The sequence below is a fragment of the Microsporum canis genome, genomic scaffold, assembly GCF_000151145.1.
Source record: "Microsporum canis CBS 113480 supercont1.2 genomic scaffold, whole genome shotgun sequence".
In the NCBI taxonomy this organism is placed as follows: domain Eukaryota; kingdom Fungi; phylum Ascomycota; class Eurotiomycetes; order Onygenales; family Arthrodermataceae; genus Microsporum; species Microsporum canis.
The window spans coordinates 1,123,812-1,142,864 of record NW_003299168.1 but is presented as its reverse complement, the minus strand read 5'-3'; the positions used below and the strand labels follow the sequence as shown (position 1 = coordinate 1,142,864).

Sequence of the window (19,053 nt, the reverse complement as noted above, 5' to 3'; positions counted from 1 at the left end):
TTCTAATCACTTGTTTTAGTATTTACGGCATTTTATTCCGGCGCAAAATATAAGGCGGGAAAAAAATGTATAGTCTCATCGTCCGCGATGCGTCTGCTAAGGATCCATCGATGGCAAATGTGTGAAGTGTACTGACGTCCAAGGGATTGCTATATAACCACCATTATTATCTATCCCTTTTGTAATCAACCAAACATCCGTTCCAGTTTTTGCCTGTTTTTGTCACGGAACGTAAATGATATATTGATTTTAGTATTTGCAAGTTTGTGACCCATACACAGAAGATACTAACACTGGCCTGTCTATAATGCTACCCCCAAAGAAACTCGTAACTTTTCAGCGAGTTAAAAGTAATATAACCGGGTATTATATCCTAGGCAGATACTGATTTCCAAGAAGCTCGGTCTTCGCGGCAGCTTCAATAAGGAAGTATGCAATAGCCGTGCTTGGTGCCAGTCGTAGGCCGCCCTCCTTATACCCGGGTGGCGGTGGCGCCGCCAGGGAGCTTACCCCATATTTCAAAGCCTCTTGAACTTCAGCAATATCAAACCATTTCGCCTCTTCCAACTCTGGATCATGATCGAGATTTACAACTTCGTCTTCGGGTTTTGCAGTCTGGCCAATGGCGCCAATCATAAGGTTGGCTGGATAAGGCCATGGTTGAGTACTGTGGATGACAACCCGTGATACAATAACCCCAGACTCTTCCCAGACCTCGCGCCTGACGGCATCTTCAACAGATTCTCCCGGCTCAATGAAACCCGCTAATGTCGAGTACCAGTATGGTGGATATCTTTTTTGGCGCCCAAGGAGCACTTTCTCCCCATCATGAGATACTACTGCTACAATGACGGTTGGGTCCGTTCGTGGGAAGGAGAGGTTCGAAATCGCGTTGCGGGTATGGCATGGAGGACGAGAGCTATCCGTCAATTCCCCATTTTGCAGGAGCCCGAGGTCAGTTGGAGGACAGGCTCGTTTGGATCCCGCATTTATTGAGATGGTTTTTTGTCCACATGCTCCGCAGAATGCATTACGAACATTCCAGTCTATTGTCTGCCGAGCTTGCGCATATATGGCAGCTTCGATTGGAACGTTGTTAGTAGTTCGTTATGATAAATACGTGATGGTGAGAAGGAGTCGGTTGTCATACCATCATCTGATGGCAAGGAAGTAATTGCCCTTGCCTTGTTGAAAGTGAGCTCCTTCGACTCCATGGCCCCAATTATCTGTTTGGCTTTCTCCTCCAGGATTCCCCGTGGGGTGATATCGAGAGCGAAATATGGGACTCCCTTGTAGCTTTTATAGATGAATCCATTTTCCGCTTGTGATTCATTCAATCCCAAAAATACTACTAAGGGAGCGGTTTTGCCTGAGTCATAGGCTTCAATAATTTCCTTTTCAGGTTTATCGAATATATCCAAAGGTACGATTGCTTCTATTTCCTGGTATGATGCGTAATATAGTTGTGTAGGGCCTTGAGAAAGAGGCGCAAGCTGATTGAATAACAGAAACTTGGCTGAGGGGTGCTTGATGGCACTTGATAAGAAGAGGTTATCAGACCGTAGGAATGATACCCGATTTAATGGTGAGCCTGCATGATAACTGTTAACGGTATGGGGGATAAAATGGCCAGGGATATAGGCTAGTATCTTTACTAGAGAAATAGTTCACTGTCTCCTTGCCGAATTTCCTAGATAGCAGAGTATCGGCGTCGATATGCGCCGGGTTGGGCATGACGTCTTTAGACATGATGTAGGGTTTGGTCGATTTGGTCGATTTGTACGGTCGATGCGGATGAGTTAGAATAGTCCTCTGCCCAGCCTGTAAATTTTGAATGGGCAAATGACTTGATATATAAAATATCATACATAGCCCAAGACCAAAGACCTCGTATTATCTCAGATAATCTTCGAGCTTTAGTACTACGAACAGCTTCGAGCTTGTTGCAATATTAATAATCAGATCCCTTTCGCCGAGGCAAAATCAGAGCCAAAAAGTTCAGTTGCGAGTAAAATACTAAGAATATAAAAATTGCTCAGGCACCCAAAATAAATGTATATATTCCATCAAGAAGTCAAAATCGTTTGACACTACTAGGGCACTTCGGACATAAACCTTCAAAGTGAATATGACAATTCAAACCCGAAAAGGAAAAACAAATTCCACTAAAAGAGCCGTATAGTTCGGAAGGTAGAGTTGCTGAACTATTAAGTGGTGAAGTAAGATATCAATTTTCACTTATTCAAGGTGATAAAATGACATCGCATGAAGTGAGAGGAGAGTAAACAACAGATTGAGAAATCAACCAGCTAGTAGATCATATTACTCTTGCCAGAACCAGCCACCACTGTGCTTGTTCCCGCCATTTGGCGTACTATGTTGCTTGTCGTCCCCGGTAGCCATAACCTGATTACTCTCATCGACAGTCAAATGACTATTTCTTGTGACTTCTTCTGTTTCAGTGTTTTCTTCTCGTCCGTCAGCAAAGCGCTTGCTGACAATTATTTTGGTCTTTACTGACCCATCGGGCTGCATCAGTCGTTGAGTAGTGGTGATACTGGAAACTATCGACTCGGGTAAACCTTCATCAGCCTGCGACGCTTGAGATTGTTGCGTCTTGCTTTCAAAGCGGGCTACATCGGAAACAGCTCTGTGATCATCTGCACGTTCCATTTCCTTTTCACGGAACATTTCTTTCCATTGAAGCTGCAGCTCCTCAAGCTCCTGGCGCTGCCGTTTGCGCTCTTCTAGTATTGCTCTTAGCAATGGGCTGGACTGGGAAATGTCTGGACCATGGTTAACTTTATGGAGGAAGTTGTCGTATAGGTCAAGTTCTGAAAATGGCCGACCATCCTCGTTTCCCAGACGTTTCCGAGACACCTCTTCGTGTCCAGTAGAGGTGTCATTGGAGGTTGTACACAAAAATTTGAAGTAATCCCCTTCGCCATCTGGCTGACTTACATGGGACCAGCCATCACCAAGACTGCCGCGCTTTATCAAGCCTGAAAACCAATCTTTGCCAGATTCATTAGTACGCTCATCCCGAGAATCTCTATCAAGCATAGCTTTTCCATTCTCGATCCGAAGTAAATCTTCAAAAGCTTCCCGCCAGCGGGGCTCTCTGGGATCTCGGGGCTCATGGGTGAGTGCCAGAGAGCCAAACCAGGAGGATAAAGTATGATCTTGGTATCGCTGGCGTAACTGCCGTTGACGTTCCAACTGTAGGGGTGAGTATGGGGAAAACATAAGGTAAGAAATTGGCCAGCCAGCGGACGTTGAGGGGGCCATAAAATCGAATATAAACGGCCCGTGAAAGTGAGCCAGATCTCGGAATAGAAAAGCAGGGTCAGTGGGCCACGCGCTATCAAATAACGCGTCGAAGGCTGAAGCCGGGAACGATTGACTCGCGCGTTTTCGTTTTTGTTCAGAGCTGGGGTGATCATCTCCATAAAAACCGGGTGTGTTCACTCTGGGGAACTTATCATCGTATCCCCCACGAGGCCTGGGGGAGTCATCACTGGAATTGCAATCATGACACTTGTGGCGATAACGATCGTTATCTGAGCCGTCTAGGCGAGCGTTTAACACCCTCCTCAGCTCTTCATCATTCAAGCCAAGCCAGTCTTTTGCCGAGGGAGGAAGGACAGCGGACGGAAGCCCAACCATTGATCGGAGAAGAGTTGAAAGCTGCCTATCAGCATAACGACGGAAAGCTATGAACGGGTTCTCTTCCTCGTCTCTGGCACCACCGTGACCAGAGCCGTTGGGGAAGTTCGGACCGCGGTCACGTCCAGAATCCGACCCCATAGTCAGACTCTAACAGACGCCCTCTGTATAGGCCTGCAATCGCAATCTTGTATTCGGTGCAGCTGCTGGTTATTTATATACAACAGTTGTTGTTGCTAACGCAAAAGCAAGCCGAAAGTTGGGCTTTTTGGAGTGACGTTGATATCACCACGTGATGTTATATACAAACAAGACAAACTTATGTAACCATGACTTAAACTGTATCATGTGACTTAAGCCTCAGCCGATATAACCGCCGCTTAGTCATCCAAAGAAGCAAAAATCAACATCAAAAAAAAAAAACCCAAAAATTTCCCCAAAGTCGAACTTCTTTTGATTTGGCCTACTCATTTCGTATTCTCTGGCATGCCGGCGACCTGTCTACTCAGTGGGCGTGTATATGTGTGTATATATATATGCCTGCAGACCCTTGTCCCTGGAGCTCACCGTTGGTGCGGCGATGTGATGCTAGGATTACCCCTGCGAACTCCAGTTCGTTGCACATCCATAGGCTGGCGACTAAGCAAAACGGGCCTGACCTGCGTTAGCGTGCCACGCGCTGGTAACGGCTAGGCCTTTTCTGCACAGGAGAAGCGTGGTGCGGAGTTGGCATATCTCGGTCCATTGAACTGTTTCGGTTAAGGTGCTCTCGTCGACGAAGGGATATCCCCAGTTGCTGCAATGTGGACAGAACCAGACTGCGTTAGATGCTCCGTTCTCATGCCGATACTGGAATAAAGCCTAACGACTAGGGGTGCCCGCAGGAATTGCCCAGCTGCAGAAATCGTACTAATTGGTGCAAAATGCTCGCTTTGACAGCAGAATTATATCGATATCATTCCCTAATTGCCACCCTGCATGTTGGCTTGGTTTCATATATACCATCGAAGCGAGGCAAGCCTAGACTTTTTACCTTTGAGGGGATTACTTTCCCGTATAACCGGTACTTCGAGGCAAAAACAGGATATCCAGTGTCACCTTGGGGCGCCCTTGATATTTAGATGGCTCTCCCTTCATCCGCTGCTGCGTTGTTGTTCTTGATCAACACATAAGCTCTCTTCAAATCTGGCGGCCCTCTTATCTCGTTTACGCCGTTAACCATGGGCCAAAACGCCATGAAGTACGATTCCTTACCTATCAACCTTCTACAATCCCGCGAACAGACCGTCCTTCTAGAGCGCCTCGACGAGTTACGCCAGCTTGGGCTTCATCATCAAGTATATTCACACAAGTTAGTTATCTGTGGTGATCAAAATTGCGGCAAGTCGGCGGTATTTGAAGCCATCACCGGAGTCCCGCTGCCTGTCAACAATGGAGTCTCGACGCGGTTTGTCGTCGAGGTGGTTCTTCGTCGGGCACCAGATATCAGTGCACAGGTTAAGATCTGTCCCGGACCAAATGCTTCCCCAGATCACAGGCATAAACTTGGAGTGTTCACTAGATCGCATAACTGGCTCTCGGATATCCCTAAGCTATTTTCGGAAGCTCGCTTAATAATGGGCCTTACCCGTGAAGGGACGTACTCGGAGGACGTCCTGCACTTGGAGATATCCGGACCGACACTACCCAACCTTACTGTTGTCGACCTCCCTGGCTTGCTGTATCTGCCCCGTGATAATCAAACCGCTGAAGATATTGCCATGGCCAAGAATCTCACCGAAACCTACCTACAAAATCCTCGATGCATCATCCTTGCCGTTATTTCGGCAGAACGCCAGCTCTCAGAGCAGATGATACTACACATGACAAGATGTTGCGCTGCTCGAACGATGGGCATCATCACCAAAGTCGATTGTCTAGGCCCCGACGCCTCCATTATTGCTAAGATATACGACCGTGTTAAGCAGCAGAATAACTCGCTTCAGCTTGGATGGCACCTTTTAAGGAATATAGATAGTGAAGGGCTCGAACGGCCTCCGAGAGTTACCCGTGATGATATTGAGGAACTATTCTTTGCTACTGTAACCCCATGGAGAACTCTGCCTCCTCATTCAGTCGGCGTTGGCGCTCTTCGCAGTAGGGTTCGTAAAATCCTACTTGCCGAAGTAAAACGCAATCTTTCCGTGCTCACATCAGATATCAATATTGACCTTGATACCCATCGTACCCTGTACGAGAAACTTGGCTCTTCGAACAATACTACAGTTGAACGTCGCGTGTATCTGGCTAGGATAGGAGAGAGATTTCAATCCCTTACAAAGGCAGCTATTTATGGGGAGTACCACGATCCCTATTTCAGATATCGTCCAACCCATTCTATAAGGCGTCTCCGCGCCACGATTAGCAACTGGACTGAAGAATTCTCCCAGGATATGAGAAAGCGTGGTCACAGTTATGATATTTACGATGATGATGCTCAAAAAGAATCTCCTCCACGATTGCCGGACGGACCACAGCCAGTGACGAGAAGAGAATTCATGACTGGCCTTGAAGAATTTGTGAAGCAAAGCAAAGGCCGTGAGGTATCCGGTCTGATGAATGCTCAAGTCATTGGCGAGTTGTTTATTCGATATTCTCTGAGGTGGAAGGCGATTGCCAGAGCCCATGTCTTTCAGATGTGGACAAAGATTAGGCAGTTTCTCAGCGACCTTCTTCACCACATTGCTGATGCTGGTGTTGGCGAAGCCTTAATCCATAAGATATTCAATATCGAGATGGAGAAAAAGCTACAGAAACTGCAAGATAAGATCGATGAGATTGTATCTCCGTTCAAAAAAATCATCCCAATAATCGTGGATCCAGCGCTGAAAATAAGAATCTCCCAAATACGGAGCACAGCTAACAGCGCCGAAGCTAGTAGTACTAGCTCACCTCACTCTGAGATATTGGATTGTATGCTGGCGTATTATTCAGTATCTCTTAACAACTTCATTAACAACATCGCTAGTCTCGCTGTTGAAGGCTGCCTTATAGATGGCCTGGAGGACATGATCACTCCGTCTAAATTTGTCCAGATGTCTGATGAAGACATTGAAGTTATTGCAGCTGAGTCTGAAGATGTTAAGCTTGCTCGATCAAGGCTCGGGAAACAGGTTCGGATGCTTGAGCTTGCTGCGGCAGCATGCACCCGCTGTGAACTAGTTGCTCTCGAAACTATATCAAATACATACCGAATCTCTACTGAGTCAAAGGATAGTGAAAAAAGCACTGGCTCTGGAGCGTCTTCACCAGCCTCAGTAACATCAGGATCCGATACTGAAAAATTTCCAGGGAGGCCGGAGCAACCCCCAAGACCTTCAAGCAGGCAAAACCACCATGGGCAAAGTGGCACATTAAGACCATTTCCCTCGCAATCCATGCACCAAGATAAACAACTTCTTACCAACGCCGTTTACAGGCCTCCTCCAGCTGGGCCGACATCCCCCGCTCACGACAAACTACCTCCGTTTTCTCAGTCCCGAGGAGATCACCGACGTGCCGACTCAAAATCTAAGCTTGGAAAAATTACGAAAAAGCAAATGTCAAAATTCGTCCCTTCAATTTCCGAAGAGTGACCGCATAACATCGCATTCCAGGCGCTTCGTTCTTTACCTATGAATTGATACCCGTCAGGAATGGCCTACTAATCTAATTACGGCAATCCTGAGGCTCTTACAAGCCGCTTCCACCTTGTAAAGTGGGATTAATGTCTGTTTACTAATTTTTTGTACTGCTCTTGAATTAGCAGCTGCACTCTCAGTCATGGAATCATCCTATTGAATGATCATTGCAGCCAACTGATGATAGAACATAATATACCACCGCGTATATATACCCTTCGCTTTGACATGGTCAATTTCAGGCTCCTTTTGTTCATATTTTCTTCTGCCAGATACCATTGCAGCCTTTTCTATGTATTCGAGTTTTATAGCGTACATTTTTCTTTCTTGTCTCATCTTACTGTTATAGTTTTGGGAATATTTTTATGATGAGCGTTCTAGCTGCACATAGGTAGCTTCTGTTATTTTCTAAACTGATTGGATATATAACCGCTTTATATGAAATGGTATGCCATTTTTCAAAATAATAGTCAAAATCCGCCATCACACTATCCTTAGAACAAAATGTAAAAAGGTAAAAGAAAGATCCTGTTTTTGTTAGTATTGGTACATCTAAGTTCTATTGCTCTAGCATCTTCTTCCTCTTTGCACGATCACGATCAATTTTCTTAAAGAATGAGCTACGTTCCTTCAACTGCTTATTTCGACTCTTGTTACGTTCGATATAAGCCATATCTTCACCTCCAGCAAGCCCGCTGAGCGTTGCGGCGTTTCTCCGCACAGGTTTCTTACCGCCGCGGGGCTTCCCGCCGGCCATCCGATCATTGAATAGATCGTCGGCATTTTCTTCGACAGCAGCAGAAGTTTCATTCTGGAGTGTTACATCTGCTAATAGTGCTAGACGTTCTTCGGCTGTAGCGTACGCAAGGCCTTCAAGGTTTTCAATTCCCTGGAGATGGGTTATCACTTTGAATGCGTAACCTTGGTCAACTAAGAAAGCTTGACGTTTAGAAGAGTAAAACATCTCATCAGTATCTTTTGACACCAGGGAGTAGAAAAAGGCATTGAATCCCTCGTCGTTACGGCGTTTAGCTCGAAGGATACGGCCTAGTCGTTGAGCTTCCTGTCGACGAGAACCGTAGTGGGATGATATTTGAATTAGACATGTGGCTTCTGGTAAATCAAGGGACGTGTCGCCAATCTTGGACAGGAATATTGTATTCACTTGTTCGTTATGCTGGAAGTTTTCAAGAATCCGCAGGCGTTCATTCTGAGGAGTCCCGCCATAAATGTAAGCCTTCTTTAATTTCAGGGCATATCGCTCCAATGCAAAGACATTGTCAGAAAAGACGATGATCTTATCCCCTCGCTTTTCATGATAGTCAATCAAAAATTGGCAGGCCTGGAATTTCCTGGGATTCATGATGTACAAAAGGGCCGCTTTTCTAGACTTTTCGCGCATATACTCGGTATAAAATTCGGTGGTCATAGGGCACCACACTTCTGCACATTGAACTTTGGCAATATGGCCTTGCTCTGCAAGTTCCATCCAGTTTGCTTCATACAACTTCGGTCCAATCAAAAAGTTCAAATCTTTAATTTTGTCGTCCTCTCGTAGAAGTGTTGCTGTCAATCCGAGCTTCGTTTGTGTAGCAATAGCGGACGTGACTGTTCGGAACATGGAGGCAGGCACGACGTGTACTTCATCTAAAAGCATGAGCCCCCACTCCCGAGATTGCAACCATTCCATCATCTTCTCGGCATCGTGAGATCTAGCGCGGGTCTGCGACACCATGGAATATGTAGATACGATCACACCTGTGTTGCGTCGAAACTTCTCTTTGTTGTCAGATGTAAAGATGGCAATGTCACTTGGATCTATATTTGACCATCGAATAAATTCATTCCGCCACTGGACAACGGACATAGAACTAGTGCAGAGAACGATTGTGCCCTTTTTGATAGTGCATGCTGCTGTAATACCGACCAGCGTTTTTCCAGCTCCGCACGGAAGCACAATAATTCCACTCTTCGCTCGCCCGTTACCAAACATTTTACTCAGACTTTTCTCCTGGTAGCTTCGGATTTGCGCAATGGGCTTAAGGTCAATATCCAAGGTTGGATTGATGTCATCATTACGGAAATCATATTCCTCCAGAGCCGGACAGCCCATAGTCTGACATCTGGCTTTAACTGACTCAACCGCCGTGTTTGGAATTTCAAAGCTGTGAACCTGAGCCTGTTCCTCATCATCATCTTCCTCTCGTAAATTCACCAAGATATCATCTTCACCCTGCTGGGCAGACCGTTCTGGCACTTGGGCGGCACGTTGGTCAGGGGCTTGCTTCAACATAGCCGCATCCTTGGTTCCTGGAATTACCAGTCCCGCCATTTTTGGAGCCGCTTGTTGTATTATCCCTTCCGAACTTTCTATTCTCTGTGGCCCAATAACTTCATCTTTCAAAAGCATCTGTAAGGTGGCGGGATCAGAACTTTCCACAAAAAATCGATTATGTTTCAGTACAAGTTTTATTTTTCCATATGATTTCGTAAAGTTGATAATAAATGATTTGATAGCTTCAGGGAGGGGTGTCTTTGATAATCGGTCCAGAAAATTGATAATATCAGTCGGAAGTAGGCCGACTGACACAGCAGCATAGAGACTGTTGCCTGTAAGCCGATATTCGTGAAGGTGTGTGGGCCGAGACAATGGTTCAGCAATGGTGGTCAGGAAATCCTGTGCCTGCGATGCTAGTGGGGAGAAACTCTCGAGCGTGATTGTTCCCTTTAGGGGCTCTATCCAAAGAGGGCGATTTGCATGGTCAGGTTTTAATGAAAGAGCAGAGAAATCCTTGTAACCAAAATGCGGATCCTGTTTTGGGGGCTGTGACTTCTGGCTGTAGGATTGTAGCGTAAATTTTTCTACGACATCTGGTTTAAGAGGTTACTTGTTTTGCTCTCCAGCTTGTAAAGAACACTATTATATCATAACATGCCTTTCAAGTTGTCCGCTTCACCGTCACTCTCATCATGCTCCGCACAATACTCATCGCTACTGACGCTCTGAGGTGTTGAGACTGGATTCGGAGTAGGACGCTTCGAAGCGCGGCCTCTTGCACCTATATGATAAAAGTCAGACCGGCTTTATATTTTAACCACGATGCATGCCTTTAATAACATACCTTCGACTGCCTTTCTCTTCGGAGGCATAGCTTCACCTGTATTCGTCGGAGACGCAAAATGACCGCCTCACCAGGAATAAGAAGGATATCGGAGCTATGGGAGCATCGTTTAGAGCTGTTATCGTAGTTATAGCTGTTCAGAGACAACTCTGGGGAGAGTGACACCGTCTCACAAGTAGTAATAAGCACTTCTAAGAGAGGAAAAGAGAATGGGCCTTGTTTGACGTTGATGGTCGGACTTCAACCTTGCTATCGAAGGCCTTATCGAGAAATGATCACGTGATATAGATAATGACTAAGCACGATAAGCTATGGGCTTAAAAGTAACTTCTAGCAAAGAATTTCGGAGAAAGATTATGGTATAAATCATAACAACAGCAATTTAATAACGCCGGTCCCGTTTTACTTTCAGAATCTCAATATGAATACCGTGAGTAGATTTGCTGCTATCATCTTCACTCTGTAGACCTGAAGGTACTAACTTATTCCCTCATGTGGCGAATAGATTAGGTCGACCTGGTACGAACAACCCTTTGCTATGATACATTACAATTGAGCCAGTGGAGTGATGGCTAAATACAATCGATCTACCTAGGATTGGATGGGGAGCACTCTGTGTTGGTATGGCTCCGCTATACTGGCTTATTATGCAACAATTTTCAAGCAGAAAGCTCACCATGTTTTTCTACAACTAGCTGGTGGCGGCGCATACTACTTCGCCAAACGTTCTATAAACGCCGACAGATTAACTAGATTTGATGCTACTCAAAAGCGCAAGGATGAATTGGCCAAAGCTGAAGCTTCGGCGAGGGTACGGATGCAATTTTCCTTTCCTCAACACAATCACCCTGTGTTAGGATGTACTAACCAGCGCTTACTACTTACTGAAGGCTGCAGCTGAACAGTCAAAGGCGGCTAGTGCACGGGTAGAGCGGTTAAATAGTGGACCACAAAAGGACGATGCATATAGCCCCAGCGAGGAATTGGGACATGACCCAGCTCCTACAAGACATGAACCGGATACCGATGCGCAGCGCCTAGCAGAGAAAGGGAAATACGAAGCCGCTGAAGTATTCAGATCGAAGAAGGGTAACCGCTTCAGTTAATCGGTATCAGACAGCTCATATGCATACCCCCATTTGATATGTAATTGAAGCTGCTTGGCAATTTATTTGCTGAGCGTACTCTTGCACATATTATGCTGTTAAAAGAAGGCTATAGGAAGTATATCTGTATATTATTTTGAGCTCATATTCAGCAACCCTTCTCTAAATCAGAAGATAAGATGACCATCACTTTCAGGCAGCTTATGGGCTATGATACCCATAGAGATGCTCTAGAGAACTCAACCCCATTCTTACAGACGTCTTGGGATCTCCCCGATCTCCCTCTTAGTATCCGCCCCAGGGGAAGCCAAACACTAACGAGTCACCGGCTTAAGAGGGCATTTCGAAGCACTTGCTCGAAATGTTTTATATGACAATGCAGTATATACTGAATCATATAAACCATCCATCGCTGTCAACGGGGCTTTTTTCGAGCCACCCAGGGAGAGGTCAGCGCATCCATTTGAGCATAGTGTGGTTCTGATAGAGCAAAGTTGGTCGTGTATACTATGTAAGCCTCGCTTTATAATACCTAGATTAGACGAAAACTGAACCCATACGATTGGACCGTATACGGGCGTATATCAGACACAACTCGAGAGAGTATGGGCTTGAAGATAGTCGACGAGAGCGCGGATTAGATATAAGTACTCTAGCACCTATTCAAGACTTTCAACAAAGGTAAGATTGATATATTTCTCAAAAGCTAACTCCAAGGCGTTTCTGAATATGCAAGGAATAAACAAGGGTTGAAAATAACACCGACAGTAAAGAGGAAAAAAGTACCTCGTAAAATATGCCTATGCAATAAATCCATGCTAAAAAATATCCCATTAAAATGAGCCATCGATGAAGCCATACTCCTGTTCCCAAACCGGTGGAAGTAAGAGAAAAATTAAGACAAAGTGAAATTTTGTCGCAACTGCGCATGTTTTCAAGCCTTAGCGTGCATGGAAGCAAAGGGGAGGATATCTGTACCATGATCAGAATATGTTGTCCTTTAATTCTATGTGTGGGAAGTACATCGTTATAGGCTTACTTGTTTGTAGGCGGTTGATCGAGCTTCCTTCCCCGAGAGCTCTCCAAGGCCGGCGGAATAAACGGCAGCAGGACACCAGAGACAATACATGATGCTGCCAGATATCGCTGAGCTCTGCTCTCTGGCTTGGGTGCTTGGGCAGAAAAGCGCCGAAGCGAGGTTCGAAGCATGACAGTTGGTTGGCTCATTGTAACGCTCGGCTCTTTGGTTATGGTCAACTAACCAGCTAACTATGTAAATACGTAGCTCTGGATGCTCAAGTTGGTGCGTGGGATAGGGTGTATTGACTTGAATATTAAAGAAAAACACTTCCCTAAGGGATCAGGCGCAGCTTTAAGTATCTGGTTTGCGGCATCCATGACATCCGTCTGGCATGCTCAACTCTGGCCCAGGTTCGGCGGTTCAGGGGCGTCGCTCGGGAGTTTGGGCGGCGGATGCTCTGTAACTTTCCAACAGACGGCTTCTTCCACAACGCCGAAACCAAAATCAGGGATCATGCATGACGCAAAGATGGGCAGACAGTCGCGTTTTGTTGTTTTGGTGGGCTGAGGTCGGGGAAGAAATTTTTACCCCAATGGCCCCATTCGTGGGCTCATCCGGCGCATCCTACAGCGTCTAATGTCGAACCACTTCCCTCAAGGAAATTACTTAGTTGCCATAAAGTCACCAAGTTTAAATGTTGGATCTTTAGGGCGCGATTCTGGTTCTGGGCCAAGAGTTTTGGGGACCTTCGCAGGAAGTCATGACATCAGAGAGCCCTTGATATCGTAGCTTTTAGGAGCCCCGAACCGATATCACGTTATAGAACGAGAAGCAAGATCGGAGGCTAATAATAGGTGGTGGCTCACTTGTTTGTTCACTTGCTTGAATGTACCAAAACGACACCAATGACTGTCTCTTAGCATGTTGGTCTCACGCTCAATTATGGAGCCAAGGAAGTGGAAGTTTTCATCTGAGTCTCTGCGTCCGCCGCAACTTTACGTGTTGAGTTGCGTGTTGCGGCTGCAATGGAAGTTCCGGGGCACTTATGCCTGATGCTAGCGTGCCGTCATGTCTTTCCTGACCCCATGCATAAAGCGGGTCAGTGTCTCAAGAGGAGATTTGCCCTGTTGTCCATTCCAATGAATTCGAGTTGGACGTGTGTGGTTAGAACGGGTTGCTTGACGGAAGAGCTCACTGCCTGGTGAATCCCTTGCCGGCCAAGCGAGATAGTAGTCAAAGTTCAGGATCCACATTCTATAGTCGAAGAGGCTTGGATATGAACCATCGCCTCCACATCATTTTGTCGAAGACAAATTTGATATCAGTGACAACCGTCTTTCACAGCCAAAGGAGTCTAAGGAAGGTGTTGGCTATCATCTTAGAATAAAGTATAATGTCGGTGGACTGTACTCCGAAACCTTCCGTCTGATCGAGATATAGCTGCAAGTTTCGAAGAGAGAAGGCCGTAAAAAAATAAGCGAACTGCTTAAGCGGTAAAAGGAGCTCAATACCCAATGCTTTAAAATTTGCCTTAATATTTAGCCATAGTATTGAATATGTGGTGTTAATCTTCAACATACCTCTAGTAATCGGCGGGGAGAAGATATGGAGATGTAATCCGATCCTTGTACCTCTTGCAGAACCGAGTAACCCAGCTGATGCCCACAGGCTCTTTGGTGAGTTCCAGGACCAGATTCGTAACTATCTGAGGCGTACAGTACACGCCCATATTAGCCAGCGTCTCAATATTCTGCAAGAGGGCTTCTTCCTGTTCGTTTGTCAACTTTTTGCGGTATTTGGAGGTTGTTTCTCGATCGGAGTTCGTCTTTCTAGAGTATCGCCGAGCAAGGGTTCCTCGGTTGACGTTCCACTTTCTCGCAGTCCTGGCATAATTAGGTTTCTCCTGTGACTCCAAATCTTCAATAGCAGCTGCAATCGCCGCCTCGTTAACCATGTTGTCGCCGCTCAGAGATGCTGTTCTGTGTAGAAGACGAAAGAGGCCGAAGTTGTCGTTGTTTGTTGTCGTCTTCAAATGTTTTGGTTGTCACAGTTACCATCACGTGATCAAGCTTAATGCCCGGTCTTGGCATCAAAATAAGAAAAAGTAGAGGATCAAAGTGATTGAGAGAAACACGATATGAGAAACAACATAACCTCGCCCCTGTACTCCGGCCTTCGTGTGTATCGAGCATCTGGGATCTTGAACTGACTGCTCCCGTGATGAGCTCTCATCAGATCGCCGTTGCGAAGGCTTCGTTCTCCGCCGGTCTTCTACGGCCCGATCCATCTTCGGTTCCTGGAGAAGAGATATCGCGCTTTCACAATGAGCTTGACACGATGCTGTCGCATTGCTCACCAGCACACATCCAGGTTTGGACAATTTCAAGCTCCTTGCATCGTCAGAGTGTGAATATTCAAGTTTACTAAATCGTTACCTCCCGTGATTTTTCACACCAGATATGCAAATCATGGCTTCTAAAGAATGTTGCTCCCTCAGCAACCCGGGTGGGAGGATTAGGCAAATACTTTGTTGCCCTTGCGGAGTCGCTGCAGCAGGGAACTACGGATATACAACAAGATCAAAATGGAGGTAGTAGAAGTACCGGGACTTCCTCGAAAAGGAAGATATTACATATTCTCTACCTGCTGAATGATTTACTTCACCACACGAAATACCATGGCCAGGCATCCGCTTCCTTATTTTCGACGATAGCGGAGTCATTACGCCCATATTTGACGGGGCTGTTTGGCCTTGCAGGGAGCTATAGCCGAGGGAATTGCCCCAAGTATCGCAAACGAGTTGAGGATCTTCTCGAGTTATGGGAAAGTAATTTATATTATGGAGCAGACCACATAAAGAAACTAAGGGAGGCGTTTGAAAATTTTGAGGGCTTTGGTGAAAGAAGGGCCATAGACCGGAGTGATCAGGCCGGACAGAAGATGACAGAGGCGCGAAACATACCGTATATGATGCCGGCAACCCATGGTGATCCCAATGTACCGTATTACGAACTACCCGCCGGAAATATGCTGCCTCACATCATCCCGGATTCTTCCGTTGCAATTCGAACCCAGCTATTAAAACCTCTTCAATTTGCTGCTGGTCCCGCCGATCAGTCCCTTGTCGACGCTGTGAAATCTCTTTTAGCAGACGTGGACCGAATTTATAATACCCATGAAAATGAGCCTCCTGGTTTTACGATAGTAGACGTGGATGAACTAGGGCAAACCACCACACGCAACGATACAACCGGAGAATCAGTTGATAGTGGTACATATTACGGCTGGTCACGAGAGTTCTGCCAGAATATGAAGCAGAGAAGAAATGGCAAAGCTCACAGTAGAAGTCGGAGCGCAAGCCGAAGCGTCAGCCCACGACGTTCACCTAGCAAAAGACGGCGGTACAGTGATAGTATGAGCGAAGACGGGAGAGGCGGTTCTCTTTCCCCAAGCTCGTCAATATCTCGTGGACGCCGACGAAGAGGCTCAGAGTCCCGTTCTCGCTCGCCTCGTCGTTCTAGAGCTGGGCGTTCAGTATCTAGATCAGCATCTTATTCGCCTAAACCTTCGGTACCTCGGGCCATCTCACCTCCCGCTCCCCCACAGCTTGCAAATCAACCCCAAGCACCTTACCTCAACGCTCAATTCCCTCTCCTTGGGGCACAGCAACTGGGCATGCTACCCGCGAACCCTGCCCAGCCAGTTATGTTTCCTCCCCCAGTTCGACCACCAAACTATCATGGGCCTTGGCCACCACCTCCGCCTCCACCTCTACCTCCGCCAGGTATCTCTACCGCGGGCGGGGGGCCATTTCTGCCAAATATGAATATAAATATGGCTATGAACATGGGTATGACAACGAATATGCCACCCTTCCCCCAGAACTTCCCACCGTCAACTATGGGTGGGCCGATGGGCGGACAACAGTTCATACCTCCACCGCACCAGCAGGGGCCGAGCTACCATTTCAACCCCTCAAATCCCCATCAACAGCAGGGGCAGCACGGCCAGCACAGCCAGACGTACGGAAGAAACCCAAACTCGGACCCTAATAATAACATGGGCGGATGGAATCAGGGTGGCTGGTCATGAAGACGTTACGTCACTACCACTACCGTAAACGCTAATATACGAAATCGAGAAGAGTTTCAAGCAAACAAATGAGAGTAAGAAAAATTTTATGTCATCGAGCAAAGGCCCTTCTCTATGGCACGGGAGAGGGGGTGGAGAATACGCTATATATAATTTTGAGAAAAAGAGGCACTCCCGACATACCAGTATGGGGAGAAATATAGCCCTATCCAGGTAAAAAAGCGTAAGGGCATAAGGGAAGAAAAGGCGCTAGGCATAACAAGAAAAGAGGGCTTGTATGAATATCCAGGAGAAGTGAAATATTGAATTTTGAATGCCATGAAAGCAAAATAAAAAGTCTCTTTTCACATTACTGGCCAAAAAAGAAAAAAGCGTTTTTCTTTTTTGGAGAAGAAGAAAGAGTATTCGGCGTCATCGGTTGGAAGGAGAGCGGATCTTGTTGGAAGATTCGATGTCTGTCCGAACAAGGGTACGTTCGAGTTGTTGTGTCCGTCCGGGTCTGGACATCTGGACATTGAAATAGCGACAGCTGATGTGCGGCCAGGCCTTCAAGAGAGAGCGACATAAGTCTCGTTAGCCTCCTATGCTATATTCGCGCTACCAAGATATCACAGTGTATACCATAGCATACCAATAAACAGGTGTCGTAGTCAGGAACCAGAGCGGTTACCCTGGAGTTTGGCCTTTGCGTTGTCCAAAGCATAGTCATGCTTCTTGATGGACGTTGGTAGACCGTTTTCTTGAGGACTATGCCTCTTCGCCTGATTGTTGTCCGATTTTTTTGCTTCAGTCACCGTCGGAGGTGACTCTGAAGGCCGAAGCTCCTCCATTTGTCGTTGCGTATGCTCGTACATTACTTGCGTGTACGAGGATAAGGTCTGCTGGCGAACCCTTGAGGGGCTGGACATCTTGAACTGGGCAAGCGTATCGTCCATTTCACCTATCGATTATAAGCCTGATATAGCCTATTGGGGGAAATAAACCGGCGTAAGATGTGTATTCAGATAATGAACGGTTTGGTCTAGAACGACTGGTCTAGGCTTTCTTTTGATAGGGATGGAGATGAGATAGGGGGTTTTATAGTATGTTGTTCGGGATGTCTTAGCTTGACTCTTTATTATTTCTGATAGAAAATAACTCGGACAAGAAAGGGAAGAGGAAGAGAGGAGCGTCTGCATTTACCAAGAGCCGCAGTACTCCGGCCGCAAATACAGTTATACGCTCTGGGGGTTATTGCAAGTGTGAAACGGTTTTGCGGAGAAATGGAAGATGGAATACCTCACAAGACAACGGGGGAAAAAGGAGTCAAATATATCGCGTTGGGCTTTCTGGACAAAAGCAGGCCCCTTGTACTCTGTAAACGTACGGAGTAGAGGCTGAAGGAACGGATGGTGTTCATATCATTTTGAGGTGCATCTTCAATATCTGATACAGGGCTGGGGGGCGCAATTGCGTCATACAGGAACAGTTTATCAGTCGAAGACCATTTTTGTTGCGGTTATGTCGCCGTACTAGCCCTATGGGAAACAAGGAATATTTAAAGACGCTGCCGCCGTTATAGCCAATAGCTACCGACTCTCTAGGCTTGATACGGCGGTCATAGGAGCGACCAAAAGCAGGTTCCCAGGTGAAGATCGAAGGTGAATATTCACACTCCTATTAATTATGCACCGTAGCACAGGATTGATAGTCTCCCACCCAGGAGGCGCATGGGTATAGGGCCCGAGATATGTCGTCACTTCGCATGGAAACATCGGGTCCTTTTTGAACCAAGGTTAAGAAACCCCCTTAGACGCCCAGCACGGGCGAGTTAGCGTCGGCCGGATGAACTCTAAGACACTCTTTTGGCATCAAAAAAAAGTAAAAAAGGGGGACCTCGATCGAGATCTGTTGAAGGATTGCAAGCCAGCCAGCGGTTTTTTTGGGGCTCCCGGTCAAGTGGCGACCTTGTAAGCACATACGGTATTGGTGTACGGAGTACGCTTGGTACAAAAGCCACAGATGCGCCCTTTTCTGCTCCGGTTCGATCGGAGCCATCGAAGAGAATGTCTAGGATGAAGACTGAGTACGAAGTGTAAGGACAGAATGAAGTTATTACATCTTGTTCTTGTCTCGAAACCGAACGATGCCGGGGGTTTTCGGGAAAAGGTCGGTACAACGTCGGGCCACCCAGTGGGTTTTTTTTGGCCAACTTTTTTGCTTCCATGCATGATCTGCTCTCCCTTAGCACTATTAACTGTGGCTAAAAAAAACCTGTGAAGTGACGGACTTTAGTACGGAAATCATCATTGTCAAGCCAGCAATTGAAGAGGATATGACGTGCCTGGCTTGAGCTGCCACGTGGGGAATGAAATATATTGACAATATCAAGTGAATATATGCGTGCA

The 19,053-nt window shown here is 46.4% G+C and overlaps 7 protein-coding genes across 7 annotated transcripts; 3 read left to right on the top strand and 4 right to left on the bottom strand.

The window, feature by feature from the left end:
• Positions 1-366: 366 nt before the first annotated feature.
• On the bottom strand, positions 367-1,749 carry MCYG_01870 (peroxisomal NADH pyrophosphatase NUDT12; the record flags this gene model as incomplete). The annotated part of the gene is made up of 3 exons (XM_002848890.1): positions 367-1,079; positions 1,151-1,591; positions 1,656-1,749. 3 exons carry the CDS (start codon positions 1,747-1,749, stop codon positions 367-369), a joined length of 1,248 nt encoding a protein of 415 aa, XP_002848936.1.
• Positions 1,750-2,322: 573 nt separating this feature from the next.
• MCYG_01869 (conserved hypothetical protein) lies at positions 2,323-3,807 on the bottom strand (the record flags this gene model as incomplete). Its single annotated transcript, XM_002848889.1, has 1 exon — positions 2,323-3,807. The coding sequence occupies one exon, from the start codon at positions 3,805-3,807 to the stop codon at positions 2,323-2,325; it is 1,485 nt and encodes a 494-aa protein (XP_002848935.1).
• Positions 3,808-4,886: 1,079 nt separating this feature from the next.
• MCYG_01868 (dynamin family protein) lies at positions 4,887-7,280 on the top strand (the record flags this gene model as incomplete). The annotated part of the gene is made up of 1 exon (XM_002848888.1): positions 4,887-7,280. The coding sequence occupies one exon, from the start codon at positions 4,887-4,889 to the stop codon at positions 7,278-7,280; it is 2,394 nt and encodes a 797-aa protein (XP_002848934.1).
• A 590-nt stretch (positions 7,281-7,870) lies between these two features.
• Positions 7,871-10,475, bottom strand: MCYG_01867 (DNA repair helicase RAD25; the record flags this gene model as incomplete). The annotated part of the gene is made up of 3 exons (XM_002848887.1): positions 7,871-10,196; positions 10,283-10,384; positions 10,448-10,475. 3 exons carry the CDS (start codon positions 10,473-10,475, stop codon positions 7,885-7,887), a joined length of 2,442 nt encoding a protein of 813 aa, XP_002848933.1.
• Positions 10,476-11,048: 573 nt separating this feature from the next.
• MCYG_01866 (conserved hypothetical protein) lies at positions 11,049-11,553 on the top strand (the record flags this gene model as incomplete). The annotated part of the gene is made up of 2 exons (XM_002848886.1): positions 11,049-11,258; positions 11,338-11,553. The coding sequence occupies 2 exons, from the start codon at positions 11,049-11,051 to the stop codon at positions 11,551-11,553; spliced, it is 426 nt and encodes a 141-aa protein (XP_002848932.1).
• A 941-nt stretch (positions 11,554-12,494) lies between these two features.
• MCYG_01865 (uncharacterized protein) lies at positions 12,495-12,780 on the bottom strand (the record flags this gene model as incomplete). The annotated part of the gene is made up of 2 exons (XM_002848885.1): positions 12,495-12,525; positions 12,593-12,780. The coding sequence occupies 2 exons, from the start codon at positions 12,778-12,780 to the stop codon at positions 12,495-12,497; spliced, it is 219 nt and encodes a 72-aa protein (XP_002848931.1).
• Positions 12,781-14,794: 2,014 nt separating this feature from the next.
• MCYG_01864 (conserved hypothetical protein) lies at positions 14,795-16,666 on the top strand (the record flags this gene model as incomplete). Its single annotated transcript, XM_002848884.1, has 2 exons — positions 14,795-14,978; positions 15,072-16,666. The coding sequence occupies 2 exons, from the start codon at positions 14,795-14,797 to the stop codon at positions 16,664-16,666; spliced, it is 1,779 nt and encodes a 592-aa protein (XP_002848930.1).
• Between the last annotated feature and the right edge of the window lie 2,387 nt (positions 16,667-19,053).